Source organism: Capricornis sumatraensis, chromosome 16 (genome assembly GCF_032405125.1).
Source record: "Capricornis sumatraensis isolate serow.1 chromosome 16, serow.2, whole genome shotgun sequence".
In the NCBI taxonomy this organism is placed as follows: domain Eukaryota; kingdom Metazoa; phylum Chordata; class Mammalia; order Artiodactyla; family Bovidae; genus Capricornis; species Capricornis sumatraensis.
In genome coordinates this window covers 20,455,480-20,478,337 of record NC_091084.1, presented here as the reverse complement: position 1 = coordinate 20,478,337, position 22,858 = coordinate 20,455,480, and the positions used below count along the sequence as shown (strand labels likewise).

General features: G+C 36.3%; 1 protein-coding gene across 1 annotated transcript in view; it reads right to left on the bottom strand.

Moving 5' to 3' along the window:
* DDX10 (DEAD-box helicase 10) overlaps positions 1-22,858 on the bottom strand; it is a 311,316-nt gene that overhangs the window by 112,467 nt on the left and 175,991 nt on the right. The window contains exons 15-16 of the mRNA XM_068988708.1: positions 19,279-19,440; positions 6,232-6,288 (exon numbers count right to left, since the gene is read on the bottom strand). Of these exons, the coding sequence (XP_068844809.1) occupies positions 6,232-6,288; positions 19,279-19,440 (219 nt within the window). The remainder of the gene's footprint in view (positions 1-6,231; positions 6,289-19,278; positions 19,441-22,858) is intronic.

Below are 22,858 nucleotides of genomic sequence, written 5' to 3'. Positions count from 1 at the left end.
GTTATATTCCAAACTAATGTCATCATGAGTTTATTTATTCCTATTTATTCTGGAAGAAAAAATGGATATTCTTTTTTAAATCTTTTGATAAGTTTAACATTGATGCTACTGAAACTCACAGTATTACTTGGGTTACAACCCTTAATAAGTGTTGAGCTTGTGACTAAGAGTAGTATTAATAACTTCATTTTATTATATTTTAAAATGTGACACCTTAATACATTCAGTACTTCTTGGTATTTCACATACTGTTATAGAGAGAGTTTAAGGCAGAATGAAAAGCACACACATAATCACTCAGAGACCTGGGGTCTAGCCCCATTTTGCTGTTACTTAACTATAAGACTCTGGAAAAATCACCTATTCATTTAAGACCTCTATTTTCTCACCTGCTAAAGACTGAGTTTCCTCTTTAAAAGTTTACACTCTTGGGAGAGGCAGGAATGGAGACTTACTGTTTAAGGGCCACGGAGTTTCAGTTCAGGATGATGAGAGGATTCTGGAAATGGATAATTGGCAATTGTTCACAGAAATGTGAATGTAATTAATGCCGCCAAATGGTACACATAAAAATGGCTAAAGCAGTAAATTTTAGGAAATATTTTACCATAATAAAGAATTTTACAGCCAGTGGTCTGTATCCCTTAAATCACTTATTCACCCCCTCATTCATTGAAACATTTATTAAGTGCTTATTATAAACCAAGCACTGTGCTAAGGAATACAAACAAGACTTAGAGGACAGTGGGAAAAACAGACACCTGTCCAATTAAGTGTTATAAACTATCAGACGCTTCATAAAAGAGACTGGAGTAGAAGTTACAAAAGGAGGAGTCCATTACATCTGAGAGGGTTGGAAAAATCTTTTTAAGAAAGACCAATTAGCTGAGTGTTAAAAGAACAGCATGTGGATGATATGCATAACTAGAACTGTTCCTGCTCCCATAGTTAACCCCCATACTTAACTTCTGAATCTTCATGACTAGAACAGGATGATTCTCTGGCAGTAAACACTAGAAGTATCTCTTAATTAATCCAAGATGGTTAAAGGTTCAAATTTAGTAATCCCCTTCTGCATTATCACCAAAGAAAGAAAAGAGGCTTGGGAGGAGTGGGTTGGAATTCAAAAGCCACTACATTAATCTCCAAGCAAACCACATCAACATTAAAATGACAATAAAAGCTACATGGGTTTTCACTGCTAATTCAGATAGACACTAAAGGGAAAAAAGTCTATCTATAAAGACTCAATGTTGTTTATACAAGAAGAAGGACAGCATAATGGGTCTTATTATAGCACTAAAATATGGTATTATTTGAGTAGCTGGCTTAGAGAAAGTGAATGACTCATTTAGGGCACCATTAAATAAGTGATTGTATCAGTGCAGCAAACAGTGCCCTGTGAGAGTTCAGACCCTTCATATGGGAGAGTAATTTACTTTCAGGGAGCACCTTTGCTTTCACTGGGAATTGGGACTATAAACAAACTTACAGTTTCATTATTGCGTTTTCTAAAAGCTGTTTGGTTTAAAATAAACTAATCTTCTAGAGCCCTTGAAATTCTAAACACATTAAAAATAAAGAAAGAGAACAGTTAAATATTTCAGTTATAAATGTCAAAAAAGGAAAGAGGTGTTAGAAAATTTATATGAAACATGGAATGGGGAGGCATCTCCTCTCAAAATAAAAATATTCATTAGGTGTCAGTCAATAAAGCCCTGTCAAGAGGAAATAAATGCAAAGGCTTAAGACGCAGGAAAAGGTGGGAGTAACCATTACTAACATTTATTAACGTCTACTTGTAGCTCTAAGAGGACAGATAATCCTTTAGCAGATGAGCGTACAGTAAGATATACTTTTTGTTACACATTTTGGCTCAGATCAAGGGGTCAGCCAGCAACTGAGATACAGACTGCTTTCCAGACTTAGTCTGGAGTTCTCTCCTTACTCAAGGAGTTTGTTATTAGTAACTTTCTATGAATAATTGTTAGCCTATGTACCACAGACCTGGTTTGTTTTTAAAGAAATAAAAAGTACAAGAGGTATAAAGTAACATACAAAAACAGTATGGGGCGGTAAGAATAACTGGAAATGAGGACTCAGGGAGCCTGAGTACACACAGCAGTTCTGCCATCAAAGAACCCACGGACGATGTTAAGTCATTTACTTGTTTTTAGTTTTAATTTATTTGAGTACATTTTTTCTTTTAATATTTATTTATTTGGCTGTGCCAGGTTTTATTTGTGGCACAGGGAACCTTCAATCTTCACTGTGGCACATGGAATCTTTGAAATATCTTTGATATTCAGTTGCAGCATGTGGGATCTAGCTCCCTGACCAGGGGTCAAACCTGGGCCTCCTGCACTGGGAGGACAGAGTCTGAGCTACTAGGCCACCAGGAAAGTCCCTGGGTTCTTACAAAATAACATGTATGTATGGATTTATGAATGTAAGTAGAAGCACTATCTCAAACAAAAGTTTCCCTGGAAGCTTCTGTACACACAGAGAATATAACAGGGATGCTCTGAATGAAGACAAAATGGGAGCCTGGATTTCTGCCCAAATAACCTTCTTGTGTCCTGGCGGATACCTCAGCAGAACCCCTAGGCTATTCAGTGTACTATTTAAAATTGCTGGAATAGATGAGTGGATGTTTCACGTTCTTACATTTCATGGACAGGAAAAGTTCAAAAATATTTTGAAAGAACATAATATCAAAATAAATAAATTTAGGTTTGCATCATGAAACTATTGCTGGCTGGAGAAAAAGATATTATAAACCAGTTTCAGGAAACATCTCCAGAATATCTCTCAAGGATATTCAAGTTCTAAAATTATACAACTTCTTCTATTCCTATTGTGAAAGAATTAACCAAAACCACTTTAGGTATCCAAGAAACTATTTTACTGTTGTATAAGTACATTAATAAAGTGCTTTAAAATTACTAAAAAAAAAAAATTAAATAAAACAAGGAGAAAATAAAGTTAAAATTTATGGTGGCTACACAATTCAACCTCAAAATGTACAACATCATTTTAAACATTGTTTTCATACAATTTCCCCCATACCTAAAAATAAGAACTATAAGCACCATCAGTAATATAGTCCAAGCAATGCTTAACTTTCAGGAAACTAAGCTGTTTCCTACTCTTTGCTCCTTCATACTCAGTATTCGGTTTCATCAAGCCACCCGGAGGTTGGTACAAACACTTGAGACCATCAAAGTAACATGAGGAAATCTAGCTGGATAATGAGGTAAAGCTGTATTTCTAGGATTATATAACCACCCTGAATCCAAAAAGCAAAGTGGTCTATTCATTATTGCTCCAACTACTTTTTCTTGTGCCAGTTTAAAATTTCTAACTTATAAGAACATACAATATTCCGTTAGCTAAAGTAAAAGTCAAATATTCTTTAACAGTTCAAATATTTCTCTGCTAAAGAAAGTTTAAATACCCAAAGACCTCTATCTCTCAAATCACTAGACATTGGGTACCCTGAAAACTTTCTTAGAGTTTCAACTTCATATTTCTCTGTAACTCCTGGCACTGAATATAACATATTTTAAGCAGATCTTAGACATATCTTTTAGCAAAAAGCTGAATCAGCTTTCTGGGAAGTCCATTCCAACTTTATTTTACTACATTCTAACTTTAAAGCAATTTTTCTTCAAAATACTTACTTTGTTGGGAAAAAGATAACTACCAAGCATCATTTATAAAATTATAAACTCACAATATCATTAAACCTTTTCTTTTCTGGGTAATAAAGATAATTTTATTAACTTTCATTCTAATACATTTTTCCAGTTTCTAAAGTAACTACACTGTGTCTTCTATATTCCTCTCCTGTAACATGAGGTTCGCTAAATGAAGCACAAAACAAGGTAGAAAACAGCTCTGGAAGTCTTCCTTGCTCACACTTCTATGCATTGACTTCTTAAAATAGCTATAAATGGGTAAGACCACATCTCTGGTGGTACAGTAAGTCACCACTTTCTTTTACCACTAAGGAATCCTTTAGATATAGATTCAGTGACTGAAGGATGCTCTGCACTTAAGCTGACCAGAAGGCCTCAGAAGGCAACAGCCTCAAGTCACACAATGTTTAACCATATTAGAAAGAAGATAAAATTTACTCTGAAACCAGCCATATCCATCACTTAAAGCATGTTTGCAGTACACATGCGCACACACAAACTCATACACACAATTGGAAAACCCATAATCTAGCTCATACATTTATTCTTAGATATCTATTACAGAACCTTGGGCCATCACCTCTTACAGAGTCCCTCCGACATCTTCTGGGTCTGTTTCCAAAGGGGCACCTGGAAAGCTCCAGCACCTCCGCTTCTATAACTGTCATTTGCAAAGAAGCTGGGTACATACAGGGTAACCCAAGCCAACTCCTCGGCCTCCCTGAGTCAGCCTGAATCTGTCACTGCTGCCACCCCTGGTATCCTGAGCAATGTGAGTCCTGGCTACAACCTGTCCTCACATCTCTCTGCCAACATCACTCTTCTAAAGGGGCTGCTGTCTCTGAGCGCTCACACAAGGCTATGAAATGCAGGCAGCTTGACTACTCAGAACAATACTAAAACAGAGTCTACTGAAAGCTCTTGGCTGTGCAACAAAGTCAGTTGTTCTATTCTTTGTTCTCAATACAGCCCTTAGCGCTTGTTTTTAAATGAAACAACCTTTTGACAAGGAAGTCCTCCTCCTTTCTCACACATCAGGAAACAAACACACATGACAGACATGGGAAGGGGTGCGGAGCAGAGGGGTGGGCTTGGCTTGAGGAGTTCACTTTAGAGGTCGATCCCAGTGGCAAAATCTAACTCTGAAGGCCTTTACCGCTTTTCATTTCCCAGCTGGCAATGTATCAAAACAAAATATATACAGCAACTTGTATGGAAAGAGAAGAAGCACAAGAGGCAGGCTCAAGGGTGAGAGCAATTTCTTTCTTACAGTTTAAACCACTATGAAAGATGAAGCATACAGTATCAACAAGTACAGAAAATAAACCATATTTAGTAATATATATAAATATGCACCAATACACACAAAGCAAATACAGTGACAGGCCTTTCTTTTGGCTCCAGATTATATCTTTCATTTTATAATTTCATTCACAGAAAGAAATAGGGGCTTTTTAGTAACATAAAATGGTTTATCTTTATGCTGAACATGCAATATTCACAAAATCCAAATGCTTTCATTAGATTTAAGATTTTCTTCTTAAATTTAAATTTTTCCCACTATAGTTCTGAGATCTCATTTCTATGCCATGACTGTTCACATCTGCATTTTAAATGCAAATGCAGACTCCACCACCTGATTTAGCAAGTCAGGGTGCAAGCACACTGTAGTTCTCGTTTTCGGGCACCTTTGACGACAGAGTGATATTTAATACTGAATGTAAGCAGTCTTTTCATCTTATACTGAAGAGTAATTGCTTCCCACTTTAGAACTATAGCATGAGTTATCATCTCTAACTTGTTCTCTAAGTGCATGGAAAAAAATGACAAAGAACATGATGGGTTTACTCAAGGGAGTCGGATCTTTGCTAACTGCTGAGAAGAAATCACAGCCAGTCAGGCAAAGCACAGTGAGATACAGCATGAGAAATGACATGCTTTTCTGTGACCTGGTTTGTGGAAATCATTTCTATTACATGTCCTCAGAATGCAGAGGCTGAATTTCCCATGGTGTCAAACATACCAGATAAAAATTACAGCTGCACATAGATGATGGTGTTTGTAATTGTACATATATTTGAAAGAAACTGTACATATACAGCTGTTAAAATTTTTGTTTACAGAATTTAGTGAAGGTGGGAGACACAGAGTGCTTTCCCTTAGGTTCTAGGAGCTGAAGCAACCAATGCTTTCAAGGCTGTTATCAAGCTGGGTTTGCACAGGCTGCCTCCATAGTCTGAAGATGAAATACAATAAAATCCCACCAGGTCTGACCCAGAGTCAACCATTTCCTATACTTAGTATGCACAAAACAGAATAAGACGGTGAAAGTAGGAAGATGAAGCCCTATAAACAAACTATCTCGAAGAAACAAACGAATATGAGAAAGCAAATGACACACACATACAGACTTAAATCCAATTCAAATGTCATGATGTATAAATAAATATAAAATGCATATGGAAAAGAAGAGTATTTAAATTCCACTCAATACTACAAACATTTTTCTCATTAAAATATAAACCCTTACCTTTGCTTGTCTCTTACTGGCTTCTCTTCTGGCTTCCCTTTCTTTCAGTCGTTTTTCCTACAGGAAGAGAGGGAAAATTAGCAATCTGTAAACTTATCTAGTAAGTGTAAATCTCACTACACATTCATAACAATTCTTCTTAAGCCAACCGGATAAGGAACATTTACCTTTCAATAGATATTTATTAAGTGTCTATTGAAAGACTAGTGTCAGTTTTCATAATCATTAAAGATGTGCCAAACAAATATGTAATCAAATCACAGTTCACTTATTAGCTGTACAGTTTTAGGCAACTTACTCTCATTTTCTCACCAAAACAAGGAGATAAAAGCACACATTTCATAAAATTGGTATAAGAATTACATAAAATAACATAAATGCCTATCACAATGTCTGACATATGACAGGTTCACAATGTTGGCTATTAAAATAAAAAGGAAGACATGTAGTAATGACTATTTCCCTTCTCGTCTAAGAGTAGAATTTATAAAAGATGTAAAACCCTCATCCTTGGGGTTCTTAGAAAAGTGGCAGTATTTTTCTCAAAAGAAAAACAACAGAAGATTATTCTTTTAAGCACCTTTTCTCATTGCTTTATAATTTCCCCATTAGTTTTCCAATGATCATAAAACAGGCAGAAAATGCAGTACTAACATTTTCAAAATAAGAATAACAGATATGTATAATAATAAAATTCAAAAGAACAAAATAAAGCCAAAGTTGAAAAAAAAAATTGTTTTAAACAGAATGCCTCTTTTCCTCTTCAAAAAATAGTGGTAAAACAATATAAAGGCTAGTCTCAATCCAAAATAATAGCTAACAATATATAAATGTATTTCAAATACAATCAACTACCAGATCAATGTAAAAAGTGAGCAAACAGCAAATAATTTTTCCATGAAGTAATATGAAACTGCAATCATGATTCCCTCTTACATTAAACATTCACTAATGGGAGAATTAACAAGTTTTTTCAGTCTGGACAATCTATCATTGTCAGTATTCACACATGGCTTTCTGCAGATTCAAGAACCAAGTCTAATACACACTTGAGAGACAGACCTGAGGTTGCTCTGCTACTCACAGCGTTGAGAAGGGCAGGAAATTGCTACGATCCACTCTATACACCCCATCTAGGTTTACAGACTCCTTTTTATTAAAAAGTTTCAAAGCGGGTTAGATCTAATTAATACAAAGAGGAGTTAGCCCAGAGAACTTGCAGACTGAGTTTTCATTGCATCAGACCTCACAGCAGGAAAGATAAATTTTAAGTGAAACTAACAAAAATTCAAATTCAAATGGCAACTGTTCATGTGTCATACCCATTAAATAAATCTTGATGCTAAATTATTCTTTTCTGAGATTATTATTCTTTTTTACACTAGTTTTGGAGAAAATGGTTATTACTTTGACTTCCAAATAAAACATACAACTAAAAGGGCAGGGAAAACTTAAACAATGTGCAGTTATACACGGAAATACTCTAAAGATTATTTGCAAGCTCCAGGATCAAGGTCAGAAGAAAAGATGAAGAAATCAAAACAGATTTGTTCATCGTTAAAGAGCTTGGTAAGTGAGAGGAGCAGCAGTGCTCAGTCACTTCTGTCGTGTCTCAGTCTTTATGACCCCATGGACCACAGCCCACCAGGCTCCTCTGTCAATGGGATTTTCTGGACAAGAATACTGGAGAGGGTTGCGATGCTCTCCTCCAGAGGATCTTCCCGACTCAGGGATCGAACCCACATCTCCTGCATTGCACAGGATACCACTCTAATGGCAGAAAAGTGAGAAGGAACTAAAGAGTTTCTTTATGAGAGTGAAAAGGCTGGTTTAAAATTCAACATTCAAAAAAACGATCATGGCATCCGGCCCCATAACTTTATGGCAGATAGAAAAGGAAAAAATGGAAGCAGTGACAGACTTCATTTTCATGGGCTCCAAAAGTACTGTGCATGGTGACTGCAGCCATGAAATTCAAAGACGCTTGCTCCTTGGAAGAAAAGTTATGCCAAATCTAGACAACATATTAAACAGCAGAGATGTCACTTTGCTGACAAAGGTCTGTATAGTCAAAGCTACAGGTTTCCCAGTAGTCATGTATGGATGTTAAGAGTTGGACCATAAAGAAGACTGAGCACAGAAGAACTGATGTTTTCGAACTAAGTGCTGGAAAAGACTTGAGAGTCCCCTGGACAGCAAGGAGAACAAACCAGTCAATCCTAAAGAAAATCAACCTTGAATATTCACTGGAAGCACTGTTGTTGAAGCTCCAATATTTTGGCCACCTGATGTTAATAGCCAACTCACTTGGAAAAAACACTGATGCTGGAAAAGACTGAGGGCAAGAGAAGGGGGCAACAGAGGATGAGATGGCTGGATGGCATCAATGACTCAATGGACATGATTTGAGCAAACCCGGAGATAGTGAAGGACAGAGAAGCCTGGGATGTTGCAGTTCATGGGGTCACAAAGAGTCAGACACAGTAACTGAACAACAACTAAAAAGGGATGAATAGCTTTTAGCTTAACAACATGCTTTAGCCAAATGTTACATTTCCTTTTATTATTAACAGTGGTCTGCTACTGTATGGGTTTCCCTGGAGCCTCAGATGGTAAAGAATCTGTCCGCAAAGCGGGAGACCTGGGTTCAATCCCTGGTTGAGAAGATCTCCTGGAGAAGGGAAGAGCAACCCACTCCAGTATTCTTGCCTGGAGAATCCCATGGACAGAGGAGCCTGGCGGGCTACAGTCCATGGGATCACAAAGTGTCAGACACGACTGAGTGACTCACACACACATACTGCATGGGTAGGCTTCCCTGGTGGCTCAGTGGTAAAGAACCCGCCTGCCAACGTAGGAGACAAAGGTTTGATCCCTGGGTTAGGAAGATCTCCTGAAAGAGGAAATGGCAATCCACTCCAGTATTCTTGTCTGGGAAATCCCATGAAGAGAAGACCTGGCAGACTATAGTCCATGGGGCTGCAAAAGAGTTGGGTGCAACTTAGCAACTAAACAACAATAACTGTATGTGTCTTTCATTCTAAAGGATTTTTTTCCTGATAGCATTTCATGTATTGGGTTGGTCAATAGCCAACGTTTTTTTTTCCCGTAAGATGGCTCAAAAAGTAGCACTTAGTTGTCTTTAACTTCATTAGAAACAATTTTTTTAGACTGCATTGTGATAGCTGTCATATCAGCATGCATTAAAAAAAATCACCAAAATTGGTGAATTTTTGTGTAGTCATTTTAATACTGAAGATGGAAGAAAGCAAGCAATATTTTCGGCATATGATTCTTCATCATTTTAAGAAAGGTAAAAATGTAACTGGAATGCAAAAAAAGATTTGTACAGTGTACAGAGAAGGTGCTATGACTGATCAAATGTGTCAAGAGTGGTTTATGAAGTTTTGTGCTACAGATATCTTGCTGGATAATATCCACGGTTGGGCAGACCACTTAAAGTTGATGCAATCAAATCAAAGCATTGAGAACACTCAGCATTACTATTACAAGGGAGATAGCTGACATACTCAAAATATCCAAACTAAGTGCTGAAAATAATTTGTACCAGCTTGGTTATGTTAATCACTTTGATGTTTGGGTTCCACATAAGTGAAAAAAATCTTTTAGACTGTATTTCCACATGTGATTTCCTATTTAAATATAATGAAAAATTCCGTTTTTAAAACAAACTGTGACAGCTGATGAGAAGTGGATACCGTACAACCATGTAGAATGAAAAAGGTCATGGAGCAAACGAAATGAACCACCACCAACCACATCAAAGGCCAGTCTTCATCTAAAGAAGGTGATGCTGTGTATATGGTGGGATTGGAAGGGAGTCCTCTATTATGAGCTCCTTCTGGAAAACCAAACAGTTAATTCCAACAAGCACTACCCCCAATTAGACCAACGAAAACAGCACTTGATGAAAAGTGTCTGGAATTAGTCAACACAAAATGCATAATCTTCCATCAGGATAATGCAAGACCACATGTTTCTTTGATGACCAGGCAAAAACCTATACAGCTTGCTTGGGAAGTTCTGATTCATTTACCATATTCATCACACTGCACCTTCAGACTGCCATTTATTTCAGTCTGGACAAAATTCTAATGGAAAAAATTTCAATTCCCTTTAAGACTGTAAAGGCACATAGAACAGTTCTTTGCTCAAAAAGATAAAAAGTTTTGAGAAGACAGAATTATGAAGTTGTGTGAAAAATGGTAGAAGGTAGTGGAACAAAATGGTGACTATATTGTTCAATAAAGTTCTTGGTAAAAATGAAAAATGTGTCCTTAAACCTCACTTAAGAAGAGAAAGAACTTTTTGGCCAACCCAATACATTATTTAATTTTTGACTGTGTCCTGTGCAGAGAAACAGGTAATTAAACACATTTAACAGTCACACAAATTGCTATTGTAATTATTCAGTAACTGACCTTCTCCCAACACACTAGAGCATCAGGAAATGGCACTTCAAAGTTCCAAAGAATAACCTTGATATGGTCACATCAGAAAAGCTCTCTCTAAACAAGTAAACACAATCTCTCTTTTGGGATTTTCCATCTAGTCACTATAATCATAGCAAGAAAAAGCATACTAACAAATTTCCACTGAACTGCAGTATTAATTCATCACAGTCAATGAAGAATTTTTTTAAATTTCAAAATTTAAATTGGCTATCACAGATCAAATGAGCATGTGAGTAGAATAATTATTCCTTTTAAGATTTCTGCCACAAGTCTCAGGTGGATGAGGGATATGAAACATGTATAATATCATATATGAAATGAATCGCCAGTCCAGGTTTGATGCATGATACTGGATGCTTGGGGCTGGTGCACTGAGACGACCCAGAGGGATGGTACGCGGAGAGAGGAGGGAAGGGGATTCAGGATGGGGAACACGTGTATACCTGTGGTGGATTCATGTTGACGTATGGCAAAACCAATGCAATACTGTAATTAACCTCCAATTAAAATAAATGAATTTATATTAAAAAAAATGAAATGAACATGACTAGGATATGAAACTAAAGTATAATAAAAAGAACAAACTTTCAATACTGGGTGATACAAAAAGGAAATTAAAAAACTTCTCTTTGTTATCTTAAAAAGCTATATTAGCACTCTACCTGAAAAGAGGCAAGAGTAAACATCTGTCTTTCAACAGAGAAAAGAATGTACAATTATGGCAATCCAAAATTTGGGAAATGAATATAGGAAAAAAACTATAAATTCTTCTTTTGCTAAGAGAGGGAAAATAGTTCTTTTTTAAAAAAGATGAATATATGAATCATAGATGCTATAAATGACAAGACAAAAATAAAAGGTTGGATTGCAATGATTAGGGGGAAAATATAATTGAATTTTATTAGATTCAGTAACTGAGGTTCCTCAACCCCCTTACCCCAAACACTCATATTTATGTGGTTGCAATACTTTAAATCCTTCCTTTTCCTATTTCATTTTTTAGGATTGGTACCAAAAGGCATTTTATGCTAACAAAAAGAAGGCACAATTTTACCTTTAATTCTGCCATGCTACAAATGATAAGAAGGTCATGAAACTCAATCATAAAAATCAAATTCCCAGGAGACAAAAAAAAAAACCACAAAAAATTACATTTCAAGGTACAAAATACTCCTTTATAGATATTACTACACGTCTTTTGGCTTCTCATAAACTATAGGTCCTCAGCTTCCAGAAAAGAAAGTACCATGAAGTATGAATTTCAATAGCAGCCAGGACTATATATTTAAACCACTTTCATTCCATGGTGCTTGGAAAGCTGTAGATTTGGAAACCCCTGTTTCTCAGGAGGTGGTGGAAGTGTATAGCCTATTTTAATGAATCTCAGGCAACTGAGTCAGTTATGTTAAGGATGGAGTTCCCAGCTGTCAAATAAAGAAGGAGGGGACATCGATCCTCATTTCAGTATTACAGGAACTTCTTTTTTCAGAGAAGAAAAGTGGCTCAACAAAATTGAATAAAAAGAATTACTACAATAATCTTTGGCCTGAAGGTACCCCTTTCCCTCCAAGAATAAAACCCCAGGGATTCTAAATCCCTCCCGAGAACTAAGAACACAGCAAGATTCTCTGATCTGTTACCTATTCTACAGAGTTTCATCCAAACAACATAAAAAATTGGTCTTCCATATTTAAATCTATAAAAACTACAATAAGGCTATGAAGACGGGGAGAAAAATAAATTTACACAGAAACACTGATTCACTAATCAATTCCTTCAAATATTTCCTGAGCTACTATGTTCCAGGCTCTGTTGTGAGCTCCGAGTACACAGGGATGGGAAAAACAAACACAGCCTAGCTTCCTGTAGCTTGAAGCCTCCACTGTTCATCTCCGTAGTCTATGAAACAATCTTCCATTAGCACCAAACTCTGCCCCAACTCCTCAACCTCTTCAGCTAAACTGACCATCAATCTATAACCACCCCACCTCACTACATGGTGGTGCCTTAAATATCCATAAAACAAAGAACTTGATAAAAATAGAGATAATAAGCAGGTCAAAGACTTGCCACAAAGTTGATAAAACCTATAAAATCTTGAGTATTTATCGCATTTTGGATGCTGGATATGAAAAAGGGCCCAAGTACCCAGATGATGAAGTGAATATCACGAAATGCTACAAGCTCATGCGAATAAGAAGAGAAACCTTCCAGGTAGACATCTCTAAATTAAAGACAAAGGTATGATAGTAATAGGCTGGTTCCTTTTTTATAATAAATCTGGTCATGATGGTGGTAAGAAGGGAACTGAAGGATATGGTTGTACAAGAAGAGAATCTCTGTTCCTCCTCTATAAATAAGCTTTATTACTCATTAAGTCAGTTTGAGAATTAAGCACTGGATACATGTCCCCCCATGATGACATTTCTGATATGATGTTAGTATGTGGTCCTAAACTAAACTACTAACCACAATGCTTATTTTTTTCTAAATTTGTTTGAGACCAATGATCTTGGTCTGGAAATATGAACAATTTCTATCACTTGTCATTCCTTCTTGAAAATCCGCCTCTCCTCTTGTCATCCTCTACCTTCTGATTCATTGCCTCAGAGCTACTCTGTCATAAGAGAATGCCTACTGGTATGAAGTAGGTAGCAGCTACATGGTTAAAAACAGTGTGTAAAGAAACAAAGACCTTGGTAAGAATCCCAAGGCTATTATTTGCAAGCTTTTATACTCTGTGAGAAATAGATTTAAGGGACTAGATCTGATAGACAGAGTGCCTGATGAACTACGGACAGAGGTTTGTGACACTAAAGGAGACAGGGATCAAGACCATCCCCATGGAAAAGAAAGCAAAAAAGCAAAATGGCTGTCTGGGAGGCCTTACAAATAGCTGTGAAAAGAAGAGAAGAAAAAAGCAAAGAAGAAAAGGAAAGATATAAGCATCTGAATGCAGAGTTCAAAAGAATAGCAAGAAGAGATAAGAAAGCCTCCCTCAGCGATCAATGAAAAGAAATAGAGGAAAACAACAGAATGGGAAAGACTAGAGATCGCTTCAAGAAAATAAGAGATACCAAGGGAACATTTCATGCAAAGATGGGCTCAATAAAGGACAGAAATGGTATGGACCTAACAGAGCAGAAGATATTAAGAAGAGGTGGCAAGAATACATGGAAGAACTGTACAAAAAAGATCTTCACAACCCAGATAATCACGATGGTGTGATCATTCACCTAGAGCCAGACATCCTGGAATATGAAGTCAAGTGGGCCTTAGGAAGCATCACTACAAACAAAGCTAGTGGAGGTGATGGAATTCCAGTTGAGCTATTTCAAATCCTTGAAGATGATGCTGTGAAAGTGCTGTACTCAATATGCCAGCAAATTTGGAAAACTCAGCAGTGGTCACAGGACTGGAAAAGGTCAGTTTTCAGTTTTCATTCCAATTCCAAAGAAAGGTAATGCCAAAGAATGCTCATTGCACATGAGTTTGGGTGAACTCTGGGAGTTGGTGATGGACAGGGAGGCCTGGCATGCTACAATTCATGGGGTCACAAAGAGTTGGACACGACTGAGTGACTGAACTGAACTGAACTGATAGGCTGTGGGGCCTCGGACGATTTACTTGACCCTTATAAGTTTTAGTTTTATCACCCGTAAAATGAATCTCACCCACTTATAAGTTAATTGTTAGCATATAATATAAAAATGCTTAGTGCCGGGCCCAGTTAACAAACTGCTACTTGCTACTGTCTTTAATGTTCTTGTTATTACTATTCCTACAATACCTGATTACTACCTTTCTCCTTCTTGATTACATAAATTTATGTTTAAGACACCTCGATTCCATGCCAACTCAATTCTGTGTAAAAAATAATAAAATAGATTTTCTAAGAGGTCCCTTTAATTCTTAACTTTCTAAAGAGCCTCTGTGGTGGCTCAGATGGTAAAGAATCTGCCTGCAATGCAGGATACCTGGGTTCGATCCCTGGGTCAGGAAGACTTCCTGGAGAAGGGAATGGCTACACACTCCAGTATTCTTGCCTAGAGAATTCTATGGACAGAGAAGCCTAGTAGGTAATAGTAATGTTCATGCTAGTAGTTAAGTAGAATCCAGAAAACTCTGCACCAAAGTTACATTCTGACATATTATCTACATACACAATCCAAAATGGATAAAGCACTCAAAGCAAATTTCAAAGAAATGAAAGAGAAGCTCATAATGAATCACTTCTCTCCACTCTCAGCTATTGTAACAGATATTATCACACCAAACAGAAGCTATCTTTCAGAGGTAAAAATGATGACACACCACAGAGCAGATTTTCACTCCATTTAAGTAAAAAACCTTTCAGTGATATGATTCATGGCCCATCTTTCACAGTTCTAACTGAATTATCGAAAACACATTGTTTCTGCGTGAAAGCAGTGCTTTTGTATTTACAACTTCATTTACTAATGGTTTTATATGTAAAAATAAATTTTGCTATAATTTTACTTCTGATAAACAGTTTCAAGAGGCAAAGAAAACAGCAACATGCCTAATTAAGTATAGCTACTTATAAACTGCCAGAAAAAGCAGAAGACCCAAATGGTCTCAGAAGAAAATGATGCTTAATGGCTAAAATGAAGACTCATAAAGAAAAATAAAGATGCTGACTGGGTGACCCAAAGGAGTTACACAAGGGCTCCAGAAGTCTCCAGAGTGAGTGGCCAAGTTCCAGCAAGGGGGCAGCTGAAATCTAGTCCCAGTGAGGCCATAAACTGTATCATCTTTATTTCTTCCTTTTTATTTACTTTTTGCTATAAATCTTTACAACAAAGATATTATTTGAGTCATAGTAGAAATTACAGTTTTCAGAATTTGGTAGATGAAAAAAGGAGTCAAGGACAGGTGTAATAACATGGAGGAATAACACATGGGAATAAATGAGCAGCTGAGACCCACATTACAAAAACGGAGTACATTTTCAAAGCTATCATGTGAGGCTGTTAATTTTAAACAGTAGGAAAAAACAATTACTTTCAAACAGGATCATTAAGACTAAAATTCACTTACTATATTAACTATCTTATCCTTCTAAACCAAAATTAGATTCAGGAAATATTTTAAACATGCTGAAAGATTTTTAATCTCATAAAAGCTAAAATTGACACATTTTTCAAAATATTATATGTGTCATAATATGTATCAAATACAGAATTATGTTATAGCTTTAATGGAGTTTTATTTTCATTTTATTCTTACATCTTACCTATACACACAGAGACAGGGGATCTCTCTAATTACTTGTTATTAACTCCTATTATCTTTCCCTCAATTTTCAGAATACAAAAGTGCAATCCAAAATGGTGACTGGTGATCCAAATGGACTAGGTAATGCTAGGACTTCAAAGCAAGTATTCCAACTTGTTATACCACAACACTCTCTCCACCAAACATTATGCCAAATGTTAAAACCTAACATTAAAAAAAATAATACATATGCATTGTAGGTAGAAATCCAGTCTGGTACATAATTGATTTGAGCACCTGTATTATATCTTATGGGCTTCCCTGGTAGCTCAGCTGATAAAGAATCCACCTGTAATGCAGGACACCTGGGTTCGATTCCTGAGTCGGGGATATCCCCTGGAGAAGTGACTACCCACTCCAGTATTCTTACCTAGAGAATCCCCATGGACAGAGGAGCCTGGTGGGCTACAGTCCATAGGGTCGCAAAGAGTTAGACATGACTGAGCAACTAAGCACACTGTATCTTATGTATGCTATTATAATAAACAAAGTGTTCAAAAACATGAAATTTCAGTAATTTAATATACAAATACTTAAATTTGTTTAAATAATAATTTTACTGATGAAAATACCAAGAAACGAATCATATTTGTGCCAGGTCGCATTCCCATTAAGCCGAATAAAGGGAAGATTACTTCGGTTTCTTCTTTGTGCTCTTTTTAGGCTGCATAATATTTTCAGTCTCCAATATAGAAAGTATGCCATGGGCCACTCTGTGCAGAATATACCTATTTTATATAAAACAACAAACTTTGCTTTAAACAACAAACTTCTTTTAAAAAGATCTTATATCTCTTTCAGTTACAGAGAACTGGTTCAAAAGCAGTAGCATGTAAAGTTCTTGTGATTTCTCTCCCAGCTGTATCAGCCTCAAACTGCTCTCTTCAACCTTGTTGTGAGACAGTCACAGTGATAGTTTTAAAGTCATATGGTATGTTTTAACAATGGTGCAAAGAAAATAAATTATGTAAAGCCACAAAAATAAGTGCAAATGAAAAAGTACAGAACAATCTACAGGACTGTAGAATACTGAAGTATGAATTTAACAAAGGGAGAAAATAAGAATATGCATTTCTATTTACTAGTCTTTGCATAAACTATATGAATACATTAATAATTAATAAAAATTTACCTCTGAGGTGGAGGCAAGAATAAAAATGACAGGTATGGGCAGAAGCAAGACTTCTCAACATTAAATTTATCATCTTGACTTTGGAAAACATGAGGATATAATTCATTTCAAAAATTTTAATGTAAAAAAAAATTGGAGCACAGAAAATTTCTAGGCAGTGACTGAATGTTCAAAGTTAGCTATGATTTAATTATAAACTTCCTGAGAATAGAACCCACATATTTTATTTGTTTATTTTTATTAATATTTATTTATTTGGCAGCTCTCGATCTTAGCTGCAGCACTTGGGACTTTTGATCTTCACTGTAGCATGCAGGTTCTTTAGCTGCAACATGTGGGATCTAGTTCCCTGACCAAGGATCAAGTCCAGGCCCCTGCATACAGAATGTGGAGTCTTAGCCACTCAACCACCAGGGAAGTCCCAAAATCAAGTATATTGTATATTTCATCTTCACAGTTTAAGGCAGAGCCTAGCACACAAACACTGTGTAGTAAATATACAATAGTAACTTGAAAGTAAGTTCCTAAATATTTCAGAAACAATATTCTACAACCCAGATACAGTAATAACTTCTGCACATTGGGAAGAGGGGTGAAAGGGAAAATAAGAAAAAGGGAAGAAGCAAATGGGGGTGGGGGAGCCTTTACTTAATGTAAATTCTGCATGTTTCTTTTTACTGCTGACTACAATTTAAAAAAAAAGGTAAAATGTTCTTATGCTAGATAGACACTTTAAGAAGACTATAAGCAGAAACATGACAAGCTGCTTGACACTCAGCATTACTAACAATCTTAGCAACAAATTATTAACATCTAATTTCTATTTAAAGTACTGTGCTAAAAGCAGCAATGATGGAAATGCTTAGTTATACCTTCAAACTGCAACCTGTATATTTTAGGTTCATTTGTTCTCCGTATTCATGGAATGTTCTTCCTCGCCATTCATTTTCATCCCTGAAAGCTATCTTCAAGAACTAATTTCTTATTCATTAACTGCTACTGTGAAGCTATATCAAACCTTAAAGAAATAAGAATTGCTGTACTATTAAAAACAATTTATTGGATCATTAAATAATAACAAGGTCAAATAGGAGTCAAAACCTATGGTTCTGACCACAGGATATAGTTAATAATATGGTTAATAATGACCATATGGTTATTATTATGGTTAATAATGATATGGTTAATAATGACCACATCTAACGACTTGAAAATTTTTGATACAGAACTTAATATTATAGCAGTGATTCTTGCATATGATACTGTGTTACCCTGAGACCATTCATTGTCTCAAGGGCATACTACAGAAACTTCTTTAAAAAGGTAAATCTGTTTTAGTTTATTAATTGACTCATTTATCTAGTGGAAGGTCTACTTTTAAGTAGTGCAAAAGGACAGTAATATCGCGAGAGGCCAGAACGGAGTAACCCTTTCTGTTTTATGGATAATAGTTTAAGGCCAATAGGGCATATGCCTATATAGAAGCACTCTTTCTCACAAAGTTTCCTTTTTTTTTCTTAATTTAGTAAATTTAAATTATATCTATTGCCAAGTAATCGCTGATGGAAAGATTTAAGTTCAAACTGGAAACAATACTAACGTTGCTCAAATAGGTGAAACATGAAACACACTGTGCTTCATCCACACCATGTAACACTACTCAGTGACAGAAAGGCAGGGGTCAAACACAGAACTAGGCGAAGCTACAGATTCATGATGGGCGACAAACCTCAATCCTAAAAGGCTATACACTACATAGTTCCATTTATATATAGTTCCATTTATATATACTCTTGAAATGACAAAGTTATAGAAATGGAGCTCCTGATACAACTTTTAACAAGTGTACAACTACAATTATCTCCAAATTAGAACTTTATTTAAAAAAAAAAAAATCACTGTAATTTGAGTCACCTCAACCAAAGGCTGATTTAGGTGACATTCTCAGAAACCAGTTAGTATACAAAGACTTCACCAGGAGAAAGAAAAAGGACTAAATAAAATAACAAAATAGCCACAGAAAAATAAGTGCTAAAGAAAATAGTAAAGGAACTTGGTTATTAAAGAATATCTAATGAACATTTAAATACATTTAGGACATATTAAATTTCATTCAGTATTCATTCAAAATAGAAAGCTTACTCGATGCTTTGCCTTAATTTTCTTCCTATATTCTTCTTTGTCAAATTTGTCCTCTTCTTGAAGCCTTTCCTTTGCTTTATCTAGGTTGATACCACCAGCATCATCCTCTTCCTCAGTATCCTTGGAAACAGATTTCTGCACTTGTGGCCACTGCTGAACCAACTGCAGAGAGGAAAAAGGTGAGTATGAGGCAGGAGACAAGGAACATCAATAGAATGCCACTTGCATTTGCAGAATGATTTTGAAATGGTGCACATACATACTTTCTACCTTACACCTTACTTCTGAAACTTTCAAATTTTTATAATAAAAGTAAGCAAGTCACAGAAAAGTCAGGATAAAGTAACGCTGCCATAACTCAGTTAAGAGCAGGATTAAAAGAAATCTTCATTAAATCATTTGGACAGTAAGGTAGTTGCTTCAACATCATTTCAGCATTTGTAGTATGCAACACTCCACCAACTCAACTCCAGAAGATCTACACAGGGCAATAGCCAGGCTGAGCAGGTTGCTGCCTTGCCACCACCATGGCACATCAGTGAACCTCCTCTAACACCTCTCAGCATACGGGGCTGTTTTACTTCTCTGTTTTCCTTACTAGCATTAACCTCCTTGAGGGTAGTCATATGTCTTATTCATGTATCCTGAGAACCTAACACATTATCTGGCATACATTATGTGCTCAAAATTGATGAAACACATATCAGCTGGTACCACACATAAAAACTGAAATAACTAAACTAAGCGTAAAGGAAAAAGTTAGTCTGGATTTCATAAGCCTGCTCAGATCTACACAATTTTATACAAACATTTTATGGTTAGGAACAAGGTGATAAAGAAGTCAGAGCACTATCTGAGAGTCAGGAGACGTGGCTTAATGCCTTGGCTTTTTCACTAGCCCAGTGCGTAACCCTGAATGAATTACTTAATTTCCATACATCTGTATCATTGCTTGAAAAACAAGGTTTGTTTGACTTAATCATGTTCCAGGCCTAACAGAGTAAAATTCTAGACAATTTAGACAAAAGCATTTCTCTTATTTTACCCTGTAACTGCTTGCCAGGAGGATTTAAGTAACTGCTACAGTTTCTGAAAGACTGCTAATTAAACTGCAGGAAAATGAAGGCTGTAGGCACACACATCACAGGTGTTAATGCCTCCTCTCACTCTTGCCATCATCTCATCCTTCAAGATGAGACTACCATAGAGTCACAGCTTGAAGCAAGGGTCACAAATGCATGAGCGGCACAGCAGCAGTCACAGAAGAAGCAGTGAGAGAGATGAATGGTGCCAGTTAAGAACACCATCCACTGCTCTGACTTCTTTATCAGAGTGGAAAAAATTCATCCCTCTGTAAGTGGAACCCTTCCTTTCTTGTTTACTCAGTCATGTCCAGCTCTTTGCAACACCATGGACTGTAGCCTGCCAGGATCCTGTGTCCATGAGATTTCCAAGGCAAGAATACTGGAGTGGGTTGCCATTTCCTCCTCCAGGGGATCATCCTAACCCAGGGACTGAACCCAAATCTCCTGTGTCTCCTGAATTGCAGGCAGATTCTTTACCACTGAGCCATCAGGGAAGCCAATGGGTGGAACAAATAGTAGCATTTCTTTCAGGGTTTTAGATCAGAAGTTTCACTATGGCTTATAGTCATATAGTGCTCCTGTTGGCAATACATTTACAATGAAATATTTTACAGTTAAGGATTTACACTCAACCTGAAGTTAATTGGTATAATCTCTGCAGCTAAATTAGTAGCACAGTAAGGAATCTCAATACCCTAAAAGCACTAATCCTCTCTTACGTGAGCATATGATACAATACTACAACTATTTTCTGATTTAGTGTTTCTCAAGTGCTGACCTCTTTTCTGGATCACAGAGATTCATATATTTCAATTTTATAGGCTTCCTCTGCAACTTCAACAACAACTTCAAAATTTTAATTGCAATCAACTTTGTTAGTTTTCGTATGATTTATACACCATTTCACTCCACATTACCAGTGCAAATTTGGCCTTCTAAACCAAAACCTCATTCCCAAAGTAACATCCAAATCTTTGCTAAATACAGAATTAAAAGTAAACACATGCCACTGCATATGGATTGTGCAGGCAGCAATTATATTAATAATGATAATATATTTGATGTGACATGTGATACATTATAGTTAGAATAAAAAGCTCTGTTGTTTTACCAGGGTATAACACTTCTTCTGAGAGCTTACTATTTGTTAGGCACTGTTCTAAGTGCAGAGGACAGAATAGTAAGCAGAGCCAACAAATACCTTTCCTCCTGTAACTTTTTTCATCTCAGTGGAATAGAAATACCTTCTCTCATTCCACTGGAGAGTAAGTGATTTTCATGACCAATCTGTGAGGTAACCCCTTCCCTACTCTATGGGATGTATTTACACTAAGACCAGGTAATTAAGAAAGGTAAACCAGACACCTATACATTTAAGGTTATTTTAAAGCAGAGAATTTTTCCCACAGCAAGCCAGTAAGTAAAAACATGCCAATATAGCATCTGAAATTGAGGAATCGCAGAGCAGAGGCTTTCTACAGTCGAGCAAAAGAAGCTGTGGTGAGTAGTTGTGTTATTATCCTTCTGCATGTTCCCACAGAGTATGTTGAGAGATGGACCCTAGGACAAGAAAGTCTTATCTATAAAAACAGGATCTGGGAAATTCAGAACAAACCCTGAAACAACCCAATCAAAAAATGGGCAGAATACCTAAATAGAAACATCTTCAAAGAAGACATACAGGTTGACAACAAACACATAAGAAGATGCTCAACGTCACTAATTATTACAGAAATGCAAATCAAAACTTTGAGTATCACTTCACACCAGTCAGAATGGCCATCATCAAAAAATCTACAAACATTACTCTCAGTGGTGAAAAACAAAACATTCCCTCTAAGATCAGGAACAAGACAAGGGAGTGCACTCTCTTTACTACTATTCAACACAGTTTTAAAAGTCCTAGGTACAGCATTAGAGAAGAGAAAGATATGAGTCCAAATCCGAAAAGAAGTAGAATTCTCACTTTTTGCAGATTACATGATACTATATATACATAGAAAACCCAGAAGAAACTATCAGAAAATTATAACAGCTAATCAGTGAATTCAGCAAAGTCTCAGGATATAAGGTCAGTACACAGAAATCATTTACATTCCCATATGCTAACAAAAATCAGAAAGAGAAATTAAGAAATCAATCCCATTCACCATTGCAACAAAAAGAATAAAATATCTAGTAATAAACCTATCTAAGGAGACAAAGTAACTGTATATGGAAAATTATAAGAGATTAATGAAAGAAATCAAATATGACATAAACAGATGGCAAGATATTCCATGTTCCTGGGTAGGAAGAATCAATACTGTGAAAATGATTATACTACCAAATGCAATCTACAGATTCAATGTGATCCCTATCAAATTATCAATGGTATTTTTCAGAGAACTAGAACAAAAAATTTCACAATTCATATGGAACACAAAAGACCCCAAATAGCAAAAGCAGTCTTGAGAAAGAAGAATGGAGCTGGAGGAATCAGTCTTCCTGACTTC